Below are 14,422 nucleotides of genomic sequence, written 5' to 3' on the forward strand. Positions count from 1 at the left end.
CCCCGTGGCCCTGCGTCGCCGCGCTCGCCTGACGCCGCCAGGCCAGCTACCTGGTCCACGGGAGGCACGCGTCTCTTCGCCGGCCAACTTCTTCGACGACGCCCACAAGTGTTCGACAGTTTGCCCCCAAGGTACAAATGGACTCCGCCGACGAGTTCTTTTTCCACAATTTTCTCTGCGACTCCGACGATTCCTCATCCGATGATGAGGAGATGGTGGCTGTTGTGTTGGTCCATGACCACCTTAATAGGCAGCGGCCGTTGTTTCGGGGCTCGATCCCGGGGCACACTCCAGTGTTGAATCGCAATCGCAACCGAGAGAACGACCATTTTCTTCTTTGGAAGGACTACTTTGAGACAGCCAACCCGCTGTTCAAACATCACCAATTCCGGTGGCATTTGCATATGGCTAGGCATGTTTTCAACCGTATTCGAGAGGGGGTGATCGGATACAATAAGTATTTCGAGTGTAAGGAGGATGTCCTTAGAAAGATTGGCTTCTCACCTTATCAAAAATGCACTGCAGTTATCCGGATGCTTGCACACAGAGTGCCCGGTGATCTCACTGATGAGTACGTCTGTATGAGCGAGTCTACGTGCCTAGAGTCCATGTACAGGTTCTGTAAGGTTGTGATTGCAGTGTTTGGCCCTGAGTACTTGAGAGAGCCGACTGCTGAAGATACAACCCGCTTGTTGGCGATCAATGCCAACAAGGGCATCCTAGGGATACTTGGCAGTATAGACTGCATGCACTGGGAGTGGAAGAACTGCCCTTCTGCCTGGCAAGGGCAGTATAGGGGCCATGTCAGGGTTTGCACTTTCATACTTGAGACCGTGGCCTCACAAGATCTCTGGATCTGACACTTTTTCTTTGGCATGGCCGGATCGCACAATGATATCAACGTGCTTCAACGTTGGCCGGTGTTTGCAAGGCTTGCCCAAGCCAATAGCCCGCCGGTGAATGTTAACATCAACGGTTACAACTACAACAAAGGATACTACCTAGCTGACGGTATCTATCCTAAGTGAACCACTACTGTGAAGACAATCTCCAACCCTATCGAAGAGATGAGGAAAATATTTGTCCAAGAGCAAGAGGGTGCTAGGAAGGATGTCGAGCGTGCCTTTGGTGTTCTGCAATCTCGATGGGGTATTGTTCGGTATCCTGGTAGAACTTTGAGCACCAAGAAGTTGTGGGAGGTGATGACTGCTTGTGTGATCATGCACAATATGGTCGTAGAGGATGGGCGTCCAGAATGTATTTACAATCAAGGGTTTCAGTTTCAGAATGACAATGTTGTGCCTGAGCATGGAGGAGGAGCAGCAACGTTTGCACAATTCATCCAATTTCATCATCAAATGCGTGATTCAGAAACTCACATTTAGCCGCAAGATGATTTGGTTGAATATATGTGGGCTCATGTTGAAACCAATAGATGTATCTTTTTTTAAATGTATTTGAAACAATTTAATTTTTACTCGGTTTTGTAAACTATATTTATTTGGGTTGTGAAACTATGATATATTTGTTTACTTGTGAAACTATACAAAATGTGTGTATATTTGTTGAGAAACGACAGCAAGCCGGCCACACGGGCTAATATGGGTCAGCGCGTTAGATGCACTGCCGACCCAAATTAAAAACAGGGCGGACACCGAACGGGCCCTCAAAAATATGGGTTACCAATTCAAGTTGCCAAAAAAAAGTTGCCATCGTGGTAAGTTTGTGTGGCGAGGTGATTTTCCCTCCAAAAATAAAAGATGGTGAGGCGATTGTGTAGATGGTGGTCATGGGCATGTCTTGCACATGCGGACCCAGTGTTGACCAAGATGGTCAGAGGCTGACTTGGACCAGGGCGAGCCGCCAGGCTGGAGAAGAGGTATTACTACTACAACATTACACGGGCGATGGAGACGGCAACAACGGCGACGGCCCATGTCGACCTCGATGCTGAATGCCTTTTTTTATTTGCATCGCAGGGGGTTGGGGGACCTTGATAAATGCTGCGCGAGAAAAACATGCCAGATCTGATGCTCCAAGACAAAGACGCCCATGAGGCCGGGCAGCACCTCTGGGGTAAAATCCATAGCTATTTACACGAGAATCTCTTCCATGTGAACCAGAAACAGTTCTCTGAACTCATTCCCATAGGCAGGTAACATGATTAAAAAGTTTCAGGGCAATATATTAGGGGAAAAAAGAGGCCAGAATTAGAAACGACCCAAAGAAGAGCAAGCAAGAGAATAAAACTCCAGCCCGCCCAACAACGACACAGCGTCGTATACGGCAAAAAAACAGTACTGGGACGACGCGGGCCTTCTATTTTTGCGAGTTTTCACAGCTCGCGGCCGACCCAGGTCCACGTTCTGCGCAGGGCACGGGACGGCAGTACCAAAACAAGTGCAACTGTGCGTACTCGCGGAGCAATGCGGGCACAGTCTGAGGGCCTGAACCATGCCGGAGAAAATCAGAAAAGTTAAGACGCACTGCGCCCCTGGGAGAAGAGAGGGAAAAGTAAAGACGCACTGCACTCGCTCGGAAAATTGGAAAGATCCTGGACGGACTTGGACTGCTTCCTTTTTGCATAGAAAGGAGCCAAGTCACTCCACTCATCCTCTCCCGAGAGTCTGAGACGGACCTCGCCACTGCCATTGCGCTCCACTTGGACTAGGAACATCAGCTGGCGTGGTTGGACCTTGGAGCTGGAGGAGAGAGATGGGGGCGCGGAGGATGCCATGCGCATGCGGCTGGAGACTGCTCTTCTTCCTTGGGCTGCTTGCCGAGGTCCATGGCTCTTCGTCTCCAGGGGTTGATGCCCTCCCTCCTACCTCTAGGCTCTTCCCTGCTGAAGGTACGTGTGCTCAGCACCTGCAAATGCATTGCTCCATCTCTGCCATCGGGCGATTCCCCTCCCCTCTCCTCCGCGTTCGGCTCGCTGGTTTAGAAAGAGAGATGACTGTGATAAGCAGAGCATGTCTTTTGCTTCCCAGGCTTAATTTGCCTGCTCTTTTCTCCTCATCCTTCCCTTTTTTCGTCCCTTTGCTTCTCCCATTTTGGTCTTCTTTGCTTGGGACTGTTAGATGAGTTCTGCAAAAAGAACGAATCACTGCCTCACTTTAGTTCAAGAATACATGCAAAAAAATCTCTAAACAACAGAGGAAGATCGAGAATCTTGGATATCTTTTCTTCCAAAGGAATGCAAACCCTGTAGCAACAAGTACTGTAGGCTACTGCTTTGCTGTGTGCTTCCTTCCTCCGCGTACAAGTGGATGTAAATGTAATGGAGAAGAAGGATGTGCTCAAGCCGTGTTCATGATTCTTTTCTTTCCTTTTTGCAATTCTTGCAGTGCGCACTCTTCGCCGGATCGCGGTGAATATGGGAATATCGCATTGGAACTTCTCCGCCAATCCGTGTGGCTCCGGCGGCGGCTTGGAGTGTGACTGCTCCTTCGACAACAATACCATGTGCCATGCCACTGAGATGTATGTATGCATGCATGACTCCTTGGCGCTTCTCACCTTCTTGTAAAACATTAGGGGATACCTGTAAAATTGATCTTACTAGACTAGAACTGAGCAGATCATGCTGACATATTTCTGTGCTCTAACATACCTTTTGCGCTGTTCCGAACATCTTCGCAGATTCCTCAGGGGCCAGAACTTCACCGGCCAGCTCCCACCAGATTTTGCTGATCTCCCTAATCTCCTCCAGCTGTAAGTACTAAACAGCCAGTCAAACTAATCCAAGCCTTGTCAAAAAAATTCAGTCTAAGCCATAAACTTATTAAGGTGTTTCTCAAGAGAATAATAACACCATGATTCCATATTACAATGTTGCAGAGACCTAAGCAGGAGCTTGTTCCATGGCACGGTGCCTGACCGGTGGGCCCGGATGAAGTTGCAAGGACTGTGAGTGGCCTCGCCCTTCACCTTACCCATTGTTATCTTTGAGTGAGTAGTACAGCAAAATGTAGCATGTGGAGCTATTTTGGACTATCCAAGAAAAATATGCCACTAGAAATGTTTACATTTTGGGTGGAACTGGTGAAGGCACGGTCCCCATCTTATCTATGGAGCGTGACTGGAATGTCGGCATGCAAAGCATCTCAGATGCCAACAAATTAGGCTACTCCCAAGCACGGTTTTCAAAATGCCAGGCATCTTTTGTGCAGTGCTCTACCAACCTTTTTAGCAGTGCAGAATATAGTCTAGGATGAATCCATGAAGAATAAAATCAAGCAATAAGCAGCATTTTCATCGCCGCCGTCTTGTCGATGCGTTAAAATTGCTAGTCTTCTAACCAGGCCATAGGGGAGATGAGATCCATGACGATGCCCTTAATTTCATTTACGAGACCTGGTTTAGTATAGCACGGAAATCATTCCGCAAAAGTATATTAAGAAAGCTTGTTTAGTCATAAACGACAAGTAAACAAGGGAACAGAGAAAAATCATCAATTATATGCATGCCTTATGTTTGGAAAGAAGATTGATAAACTAGTCCATATTAACAAGATTATGTTTTACATCAACGGAAAAACTAAACTGGACAAGCATGCAATAATGTGAAATACATTTTTATAAATCAAATTTCTACTTGTTCCCTATGATTAGAATTTCAATTATTTCCGCGTGTTAAGCCACAAAATTTTGCATAATTATAAGAAACGGAAAGCCGTAAAACAGAATTATGCAGCATGTCATTCATCTGTTCATGCCAAAGTCCTGCAGGTCACTAATGGGAAACAGATTGTCAGGGCCTTTTCCCATGGCTCTTACGAGAATCACAACCTTGACTAACCTGTAAGCAAGAAATTTGGTGAAAACAACTTCGATTCTCTACTTTTGAGTTCTCTTTTCTAACTACAATCTGAAAATTATAATCCGAAGGAGCATTGAAGCAAATGAGTTCCGTGGGCAAATCCCAGCTGAAATTGGGCATCTCACGCAACTGGAGAAGCTGTGAGTATTTTGCTTTGTACAGCAGGCAAGAGTTGCTGGTATTTGGTGAACATAGTTCCTTATGGCCTAACCTATATATCTTCGCTCAGGATAATATCAACCAACGAGTTCACTGGACCCCTGCCGGCTGCTCTTTCCTTGCTGACCAATTTGACCGACTTGTAAGGATACTAAGATCTTTGTTTTTCCCTGTTGCCTACTACAGACTCATTTTGTAATGTTCAGCTATTGAATCTCCTAACAGAAGGATTTCTGGAAACAATTTATCTGGGAGAGTTCCTGATTTCTTGGCTAAACTGACAAAGCTTGGAAAACTGTAAGTTGGAAAGATCATGACAGAACAGATTGGAAATCCACAGATACCCAAGTATGTTATTTATTAAAGGGGATTTCTCATGATGCAGGCAAATCGAAGGATCTTTGCTGGAAGGGCCTATTCCCCCGGGCTTATCCAAATTGACAAACCTTTCTGATCTGTACGATGACAAATGTTTGAGATTTTCGTAATTCCAGCTGCACCATGCAATTTATTTATTGGGTAGAAGTGTTAAACTAAAGCGGAAATTTCTTGTTGCATTTTTCTGTTAACCAGGAGAATTAGTGATCTGAGAGGCAGTGGATCAGTTTTCCCGGATCTAAGAGGAATGCAATCGATGAAAGCATTGTAAGTTCAAATCTGCTGAGTTTCCAGGCTTTTTGTACATAGGTTCTCATATACATATGAATTTTTGTATATATAGGGTCCTTAGGAATTGTTCAATCAGCGGAGGAATCCCTTCTTACATATGGAGCATGGAAAATCTCACGCATCTGTAAGTTCATCACGTTGGTTCCATGTATAGACTATAGATCAATGCAGCGTGTTGGGGGTACACATAAAATATGTCAGCACTAAATGTACTCGTTGTTGACATGTTTTTATCATCAATGTTCTCTATGCAGGGATCTGAGCTTTAATGAACTGACCGGAAAAGTAACAGATTCGTTCACTAATAGGGGAACCGTAGATTACATGTAAGTTGGTATTTACAATAAATTGAACTGGGCATGCTATTTTATTTGGGCTACTTTCCTGAATGCACCTCAACAAAAACAATCTTGCAGATATCTAACTGGAAATTCACTCACTGGGAACATACCTGATTGGCTATTGCGAAGCAACAGCATTGTGTAAGTTCATGCGTACATGCACACTCTAAATATGCATCGCTCTTAGATGCTAATACTTGCAGATATCCATGAAATTCTATCACATATTTTCCTTTTCCTGAATCTTCTAAAAGCTGTCATAAAAGTTCAGAACGTAAGAGTTAACATCTCTAAGATATAAAGTATTATTAGGTGTTGATGTCCAATTCATTCATGACGGGAAAAAACCTATAAGATGTTTTTCTTGATGACAAGCAACCGCAGTTAGCATTTCCTTAGAAATTATTTAGACGTGCCTCTATCTGCTCCGTCGGCTAAACAGGCATGCCTCTATCTGCTCTGTCTGTTAAATAATTCTGTTGGCTGCATAACAAAATAGCTATGCCCATACATGAATCTTAAAGCTTAAGAGAATGTAATATGACTGCTAGTGCTATGATTGAATCTGTAACAGTCTGAACTCAGAAAATTCTTACTTGATATAATTAAATTTACCATTAAACTATCAAATGCAGGGACCTCTCTTTTAATAATTTCACGATTGGGAGCTCAGGTCGTCCTACTCAATGTCAAGGGAGCGCGTAAGAAATCTGTATCAGAATTTCTGAGTTTTTTCCCGTCACAACACTTGTGGAGATAATTAAATAGTTCCATGTGACTCTTCAATTTGCAGCAATCTAGTGGAGAGTTATTCACCTGAAATGAACAGTTTGTAAGATTATTTATCATGTTGCTTCAAAAGACTAAAGAACTTTCGACCAACAGACCAATCCAGACATAATAACATCTTTTACTCTGGGTGATTCTACCTTTTTGTGCAGAAATAATGTCCAGCCATGCTTGAAGAAGAACTTCCCATGTGCTTCGAATGGACAATGTGAGTTGATGCCCAGTATTTATTTTTCCGCAGTTGCTTCTGACCACCAACGAATGGGAAGAACAAACAGATGTTTGTTGACGCTTTTCATACCGGCGCTCATGATTGTGAAAAACAAGACTAGCTTTACCAATGAATCAGAATAAGTTACAAATCGCTATTACTAGATTGTAAAATTATCAGGATAAACTCTAAAGAAACACAAGCAACAAGATAACTCACAAGGATGTAATTAGATCCTATGCAAAAGTTCATTGGTGTTAAGCACATAAGCCAAAACACTAAAAAAAATCTGTAACACAGAAGCCAAACAGAGATGACCATTGAAGCTGTATGTAATACTGTTCTACGCATTTTCACAGACAGATCGTCCTTGCATATCAATTGTGGAGACAAAGAAGCAATTGTCAATGGCGTAAAATATGAAGGTGACACCACACCAAAAGGTGCTTCCATGTTGTATGTAAGCCCAGACTCAAACTGGGCATTCAGCAGCACTGGGAACTTCATGGACGACAACATCAATGATGACAACTACATTGCGTCAAGCACATCAAAACTGACCATGCCCAACTCCAAGCTGTATGCAAAAGCGCGCCTTTCTCCTCTTTCGCTCACATATTATGGGCTTTGTATGCATAATGGGAGCTACACAGTTAAACTCCATTTTGCCGAAATTATATTCACCAATGACAGCACATACCGCAGCCTTGGCAAAAGAAAATTCAATGTGTTCATACAGGTATGAGCAGATAGGCAGATATTCGATCTTTTACATTTTAATAATAGCTGTATCTTGTTAGCTCCTGCGATAGTAACAAGATATTGTATGGTCTCAGGGAAGAATGGTGCTAGAGGATTTTGATATTGAGCAATCTGCTGGTGGGGCTGGAAAGCTAGTCATCAAGACTTTCACAGCATATGTCACAAATCATACACTGAAGATTCAATTCTATTGGGCAGGAAGAGGGACAACAGGCATTCCATATAGAGGATTTTATGGCCCTCTAATATCTGCAATATCAGTAACTCCAAGTATGTCATTTTTTAACACATTATTTCTGAATTTTGCATAATGTGCTCCCTTAATCACTGTGGGCAAGGGTACAGCATTTAACAAGGAACAGCACATGACGGCATCCTCTGACTTCTTGCATTACAATTTTTCAAGGAGAAATACTCTATTCTTTAATGATCTGGTGATTTTGGTTTATGTGTGTTCATACTCAGACTTCCAGATTCCTTTGGCTGTTGAACCTCCCCAAACTGGGAGTAGAACGAAAATTTCAAGGACATCTAAAGCTTTGCTGATTGGAGGCCCAATTATTGCGATATTCACTGCTCTTGTTGTTGGTATCTGGATTAAGCGACGACGGAAGAACTTGGTGAATCAAGGTGCTATAAATATATTTGAATCAACCTTTTTCTATTTATATACCCAATGATAAGAAGGACAGGCCTGGCACAGTGGTGAAGTTCTCCCCACCTGTGCCAAGAGGTCTTGGGTTCGACGCAGCCTCTCTGCATTGCACTGTGTAGGGGTAAGGCTTGCCTCGTATAATCCTTTCCCAGACCCCACCTGGTGTGGGAGCTTCCAGCACTGGGTCTGTTCTTTATACCTTCAATGAGAAACTAGTGCCTATCTTTCACTTTGCTTCACCATTCATACGCACCATCTACAGCATCTCTCTACTTTCCACTTCTCAGCAGAACAAGCAATAGCAAGATGACTACTACTCCCTCCGTCCCAAAATAAGTGTCTCAACTTTGTACTAACTTTATCCGCCCCAAATAAGTGTCTTAACTTTAGTACGACTTTGTACTGAAGTTATTACAAAGTTGAGACACTTATTTTGGGACAGAGGGAGTATATAACAATATAAAACTAGTGGAGATCATAATCTAAAACTATACATTCTGAACATTTCTGACCATATGGTAACTTTTATTAGATCTCCGGGCACTTGACCTCCAAATTGGCTCATTTACCTTGAGACAAATCAAAGCAGCAACGAGAAACTTTGATCCAGCCAACAAGATTGGCGAAGGTGGTTTTGGTTCGGTTTACAAGGTCAGTGTTCGCTCTCTCCCATGCTTAAATTCTACAAACCCAAGTTAAACTACACGATTCTTATAACAAAACATTGTTTGTGCTAGCAGGGTTTGTTGTCCGATGGCACCATTATTGCTGTCAAACAGCTATCATCAAAGTCCAAGCAAGGGAATCGTGAATTTGTGAATGAGATTGGCATGATATCTGCACTCCAGCATCCAAACCTTGTCAGGCTGTATGGCTGTTGTACAGAAGGAAACCAGCTCTTGCTAGTTTACGAGTACATGGAAAATAATTGCCTTGCACGTGCTCTCTTTGGTAATCCTACTTCCTATATTTCTTGGTGCTCCCGCTAACTAGTGTTGCATGTTAGAACTCATGAATAATTTGTATTGTGCGATCCAGTTGAAGAATATAGACTGGCATTGGATTGGCCAACGAGACGTAAGATTTGCCTGGGAATAGCAAGGGGTCTGGCATATCTGCATGAGGAGTCTGCAATAAGGATTGTGCACCGAGATATCAAGGCTAGCAATATACTGCTTGACAAAGATTTGGATGCTAAGATCTCAGATTTTGGTCTAGCAAAGCTTAATGAAGATGGTCACACCCACATAAGCACAAAAGTAGCTGGAACAATGTAAGTACTTTCAATTACATACTTTTTTTCCAAAATGCAAAATTCTATCCACACATTCCCATTTGATATATATAACAAAACGATAAGAAGATAAAGCAGTTAAAAGTAAACTAATAGTGAAGTGATGAACAATACTTCCTCCGGCTCTATATACATGGTGTCCTCGTTTTTGTGATTTAACTTTGACCATAATTTGGCCAATTAATACATTAGGAACTTTTTTCGAATATGAATTCAATGATATAATTTTTATGGCACATAACCAACGTTTCGTTGGTCAAATTGATGGTCAAGGTTGAATCTCGAAATATGTGGGCATCATATAAACAGGGACGGAGGGAGTATAACATTTACCTCTGGCAAACATACAGAACATCCATAGAAATAAAAGTTAACATCAGGTAAGCTGGTCAGAAACCCGCATAAATGTAGGACCTGTTGGCTGTCCTGCATGCATACATAAATGACAAAAAAATGCAATCAACTCTGGATTAACATTTTCCATGCAATGGGATGCTTAAAAGGTAGTATTCTTAATTTTTCATTCAAACAACTATTGATGGATATTACTTTTCGGCATATCTTTCTAAATAATTCCATTTACCTGCACAGTTTACAGCTGATTGATTATTTTATCATTCTTGCAGTGGATACATGGCTCCTGAGTATGCAATGCGTGGTTATTTAACAGACAAAGCTGATGTTTACAGTTTTGGGGTTGTTGCTTTGGAAATCGTGAGTGGAAAAAGCAACACAAACTACAGGCCAAAGGAAGATTTTGTTTATCTTCTCGATTGGGTAACTTCTAAACCTTCGTCCCCCTTTCGCAATAATATGGACCATACTGAATAGACTCATATATGTTCACCTCACATCCAGAGCAATTAATAAGTGCCTCCGACAAATATTTGTGTAAACAAAAAACAGTTAGACACACTGTCAGCGTAATAGGGCATAAATCATAGTTTTATTTAACATGTGTAATATAAACTTACTACTTGAACGGTAACATGGCTCTTAGCCTTCTGTCCCTTACAACCAAACCTCTCCTGGACACATACAAAATCTGCCCAAATTTCTGTTAGATATGGATGAATTTGATCTAACCTCTAATTTAGAACTCTGGTAAATAATTTGGTCACCATGTAGAGGCATGGATGCTAGTTGACAACATCAGATTATGGAAATTTTTATGCTTTCAGAATCAGTTCGCGTTAATATAGTACTCCCTCCGTCTGGAAATACTTGTCATCAAAATGAATAAAAGGGGATGTATCTAGATGTATTTTAGTTCTAGATACAACCCTTTTTGTCCATTTTGATGACGAGTATTTTCGGATGGAGGGAGTAGAATTGAAATCACAAATTGTTAAAACTCATGATCTTTGCCTCTAGGGAAACAAATTAAGAATGTCATTTGAGAAAATAGTTGAAGGAAACTGTATAATTTTCATGTAGGGGGGTGCGCTGTAGTGAAACAAAATGCTAAACTCTGACAGTTCATGCTTTATTCTCGCATACATACCTTGAACGCTGTAAGGAAGAGGCTAATTGCGTCTCTCAAATGTGTTCCAGGCTTGTGTTTTACATGAGAGAGGAACTCTCCTGGAGCTGGTAGATCCAGACTTAGGATCCAATTACTCAACAGAAGAGGCACTCCTCATGCTGAATGTGGCTCTCTTATGCACCAACGCAGCACCAACACTTAGACCAAAGATGTCCAACGCGGTGAGCCTGCTCGAGGGCCATACCCCCCTGCAACCCTTCCTATCAGAACTCAGCCTTGCTGCAAACAGCCTGAGCTCAAGTGGGCTACGCAGAAACTTCTGGGAAAATCCAAGTGAGAGCCAGAGCATAACGGCACAAGTATCATGTAACAACACCAGTGACTCGTCATCTTTAGATGTTGATGGTAGCTTGAGACATTTTGCGACTTAAATGTTAGATGTATTTCAGATCTGTACACCTGTAAGAACCACTAGGGCTAGGCCACTATGTCTATTCTGGCAGTAAAATGTAGCTACTAACATAAAAATGCCTAATTCTACTAAGAATGCAAAGTACTCACTGCTTCAGAACTGCTGGAAGGATAAGATTATTAAGATTCTGACAAAACACTATCTCTAATCTAAACTCTGACGGTCTAATGTTGCTTTTGCTTCAAAAAGGGTAAACTACAAAATCACCATCTACTATTTCGTTTGATATCGCAAATTAAGTCTATTGTATATAACGATATGTTTATATATTACACCCTCTGTTCATTAGTATAAGACCTTTTGGCAGTTTAATTTGAACTGCCAAAACGTCTTATATTAATGAACAGAGGTAGTAGTTTAAAGTACTCAAGAACTCCACTTGCCTCAAAGATCATGCCAGATCAATAAGCAGTCAAGCATCAGAACAGTGATACAGTTATTTCATTATAAAGATGCCTGCTTTAACAGATATTCTGGTAAAATAACTTTTAAGACTGGAGCATCTGAGGAGATCTCAAGTGTATCCCCATGCTGGATTGGATATGTTACATGAGAACCATCAATATACACAGCACCCTCTTGATTGTACCAAACAACAAGCATATGTTGCTCTTGCTTAACTAATCCATGCAGCAGTGGTTTGTCGGCATCCGTTGGTGAAATGGGCTCCCTTATCATATACTGAAGCTCACGACTTGATATTGGCATCATAAATCCTCCTGCTGATAGCATGGCAGCAGTTGATCCAGTAGCTGTTGCGACCCTGAGACCACTTGATCTAGAATTAATCAAACGTGAGGTCTCCCCATTGCTTCTTTTTCTGAAATGGTAATGCCAGTTAGAATTGATCACAGAAGTCATCAATATTTACAGAAAGGCTCAAAGTCAGTACCTTAATGAGAAGCGCGACACACTTGCCGGACAGGGGTGTGACACCAATATATCATTCAGAGCATAAGTCAGTAGCTGGGATCCATTTAGTTTCACTGATATTCTTGACAGCTCTGAATAGTGTCTACTGCCAGCAAGGGTTGCGTCAAGTATCTGAGAATATGTCATGTTCAAGAGAACAGTAACATTCAAGAAATTCAGTAAATGTTCCGACGCTATAACAGAAAGCAGAGTGGTGTGATTTCTGTAAGAAAATGAATTGAGATCCCCAAGCAAGAAGACTAGGCAACAGCGACATACCTGCTCGAAGTTCCAGGCAGTAGCTGCACAAAGATATCCGGTGCTTCTTCTTGCATCAAATTCCTCAGTTAACTCATCAACCTGCATGGAGTTATAAAACCATACACATACACATCAAGCACATGTATAACCATTAGTCTGCTTAGAAGCGTGCAAAGAAGAACATATGCAAATGTAGTCAACAAGCATTGCTAATGTGATTGGTTTCAATAGATGATTATTGTCAATCATGGAAAGAACTAACCTCATCAGAACAAGTAGGATCCGAATTAACACCTAAAATGGGAATCGAGCTATCCAAAAAATGGCTAGCCCGTAAAAGTGTGCCATCACCACCAACAGTAATAACAAGATCCACATCACGTATTGGATTTGTCAAATGATTTCGCTGCACTGAGATCCAGTCAAGGGGCTTGCGCTGTAGTATACTCTTACAGAGATTGATTGTGTCCTTGTGGACTCTGCATCGATCATCCAGATAACTTAAGATCTGCAGCAAGACATTAAATTGACGATAAGAGGCACGAAACCCTTAATTCATGTCGGTAAAAATGGTTATGCAGCAAGAAAGTGGGAAATGAAACTTGTTAGATTCAGCTAGTTATGCAACTTTTCCCAGTAGTACTAACAGATGTTGATTTGACAAGCAAGATGGCAGATTTCTCAATAACGGACAGTAATTGAGGCTGAGATCCAACTGGAAGTCCACATTGTAGCCTAGCAAGGACTCCTGGTACCCACCAGTTCATACAACACAGCGCCTAGAGTCCTAGTCACTGGCCAGAGCTCATACTCCATACATGTATTTCAACAAACAGCTGGTGTGCTCCGTGCCAGCACATGGAAAGATCAAACCACATGTATTGTAACTAAAATGGAGATGAAAAAACAAACAGCCAGACGCCAAAGACGCTCACAGACAACAATGGATCAGCGCAAGCACGGTCCTTGAAAAAACATCGGTTCACCAGCGCAAGTTCACGATTTCTGAACGACTAGGTGAACTCCACTCCACCACCGATTTATCCCAATGGGCCGCCGGAGCACGGGAACTTGGGAGTCAACGGGGAACCCCCTCGGACGCATCGACAACCATGAACGCCGGCGTAACCAAGGTTTCTCGAAAGGGAGAGGGTGGGCGAGACATGTGCGGACCTTGGGGTTGGCGGCGCGCGGCGGCGGAGGCGGTGGCGGGAAGGTGAGGGAGGAGGCGCCGGAGAGAGGGCGCGGAGGGTAGACATCGAAGGGCTTGAGGTAGAGGAGCACGCGGCGGCGCGCCATTGGAACAGGGGAGAGGACACGGCCACCTCGCTGGTGGCTCGGCTCCCTCCGGAAGGTTTCCGTCCGGACGCTCAGCACTACACGTGTAATAAGGCCAACTCTACCGCACGACCTCAAACGGACGTCCGATTTGTTCAGATTCTGTACATTTCGAATGACAATGGGTGGCAGAACGAACATACATGTCCGAATAGGGTTGGAGGCGCCAAACGCACCAAATGACCTTAAAATGTCCGTCTCAGCCGCACGCCTCATCCGCCCGTGAGCTCGCGCTCTCGCTCTGTCGGTGCG

At 42.8% G+C, this 14,422-nt stretch overlaps 2 protein-coding genes and 1 long non-coding RNA gene across 5 annotated transcripts; 1 reads left to right on the top strand and 2 right to left on the bottom strand.

Moving 5' to 3' along the window:
• Positions 1-2,070: 2,070 nt before the first annotated feature.
• LOC125530719 lies at positions 2,071-4,716 on the bottom strand. Its single transcript, XR_007292980.1, has 3 exons — positions 4,185-4,716; positions 3,614-3,712; positions 2,071-3,544 (listed from the first exon to the last, which is right to left on the bottom strand). It is a non-coding gene; the product is annotated as an uncharacterized LOC125530719 (long non-coding RNA).
• Positions 2,633-11,758, top strand: LOC125530717 (probable LRR receptor-like serine/threonine-protein kinase At1g07650). 3 transcript variants are annotated; one of them, XM_048695116.1, is made up of 24 exons: positions 2,633-2,851; positions 3,348-3,483; positions 3,643-3,714; positions 3,841-3,909; positions 4,731-4,802; positions 4,890-4,961; positions 5,051-5,122; positions 5,206-5,277; positions 5,366-5,437; positions 5,554-5,625; positions 5,702-5,773; positions 5,904-5,975; positions 6,066-6,131; positions 6,626-6,691; positions 6,784-6,822; positions 6,932-6,987; positions 7,350-7,729; positions 7,827-8,022; positions 8,218-8,382; positions 8,940-9,058; positions 9,148-9,358; positions 9,446-9,680; positions 10,328-10,478; positions 11,256-11,758. In XM_048695116.1, exons 1-24 carry the CDS (start codon positions 2,716-2,718, stop codon positions 11,616-11,618), a joined length of 3,036 nt encoding a protein of 1,011 aa, XP_048551073.1. In that variant the 5' UTR covers positions 2,633-2,715; the 3' UTR covers positions 11,619-11,758. The 3 variants fall into 3 exon arrangements, with proteins under 3 accessions (XP_048551073.1, XP_048551074.1, XP_048551075.1); XM_048695117.1 differs by lacking the exon at positions 6,784-6,822; XM_048695118.1 differs by lacking the exons at positions 2,633-2,851; positions 3,348-3,483; positions 3,643-3,714 and having other exon boundaries at positions 4,723-4,802.
• A 306-nt stretch (positions 11,759-12,064) lies between these two features.
• Positions 12,065-14,416, bottom strand: LOC125530718 (probable NADH kinase). Its single transcript, XM_048695119.1, has 5 exons — positions 14,006-14,416; positions 13,095-13,340; positions 12,851-12,931; positions 12,552-12,703; positions 12,065-12,479 (listed from the first exon to the last, which is right to left on the bottom strand). Exons 1-5 carry the CDS (start codon positions 14,384-14,386, stop codon positions 12,104-12,106), a joined length of 1,236 nt encoding a protein of 411 aa, XP_048551076.1. The 5' UTR covers positions 14,387-14,416; the 3' UTR covers positions 12,065-12,103.
• Between the last annotated feature and the right edge of the window lie 6 nt (positions 14,417-14,422).

The sequence above is a fragment of the Triticum urartu genome, unplaced genomic scaffold (assembly GCF_003073215.2).
Source record: "Triticum urartu cultivar G1812 unplaced genomic scaffold, Tu2.1 TuUngrouped_contig_6514, whole genome shotgun sequence".
In the NCBI taxonomy this organism is placed as follows: Eukaryota; Viridiplantae; Streptophyta; class Magnoliopsida; order Poales; family Poaceae; genus Triticum; species Triticum urartu.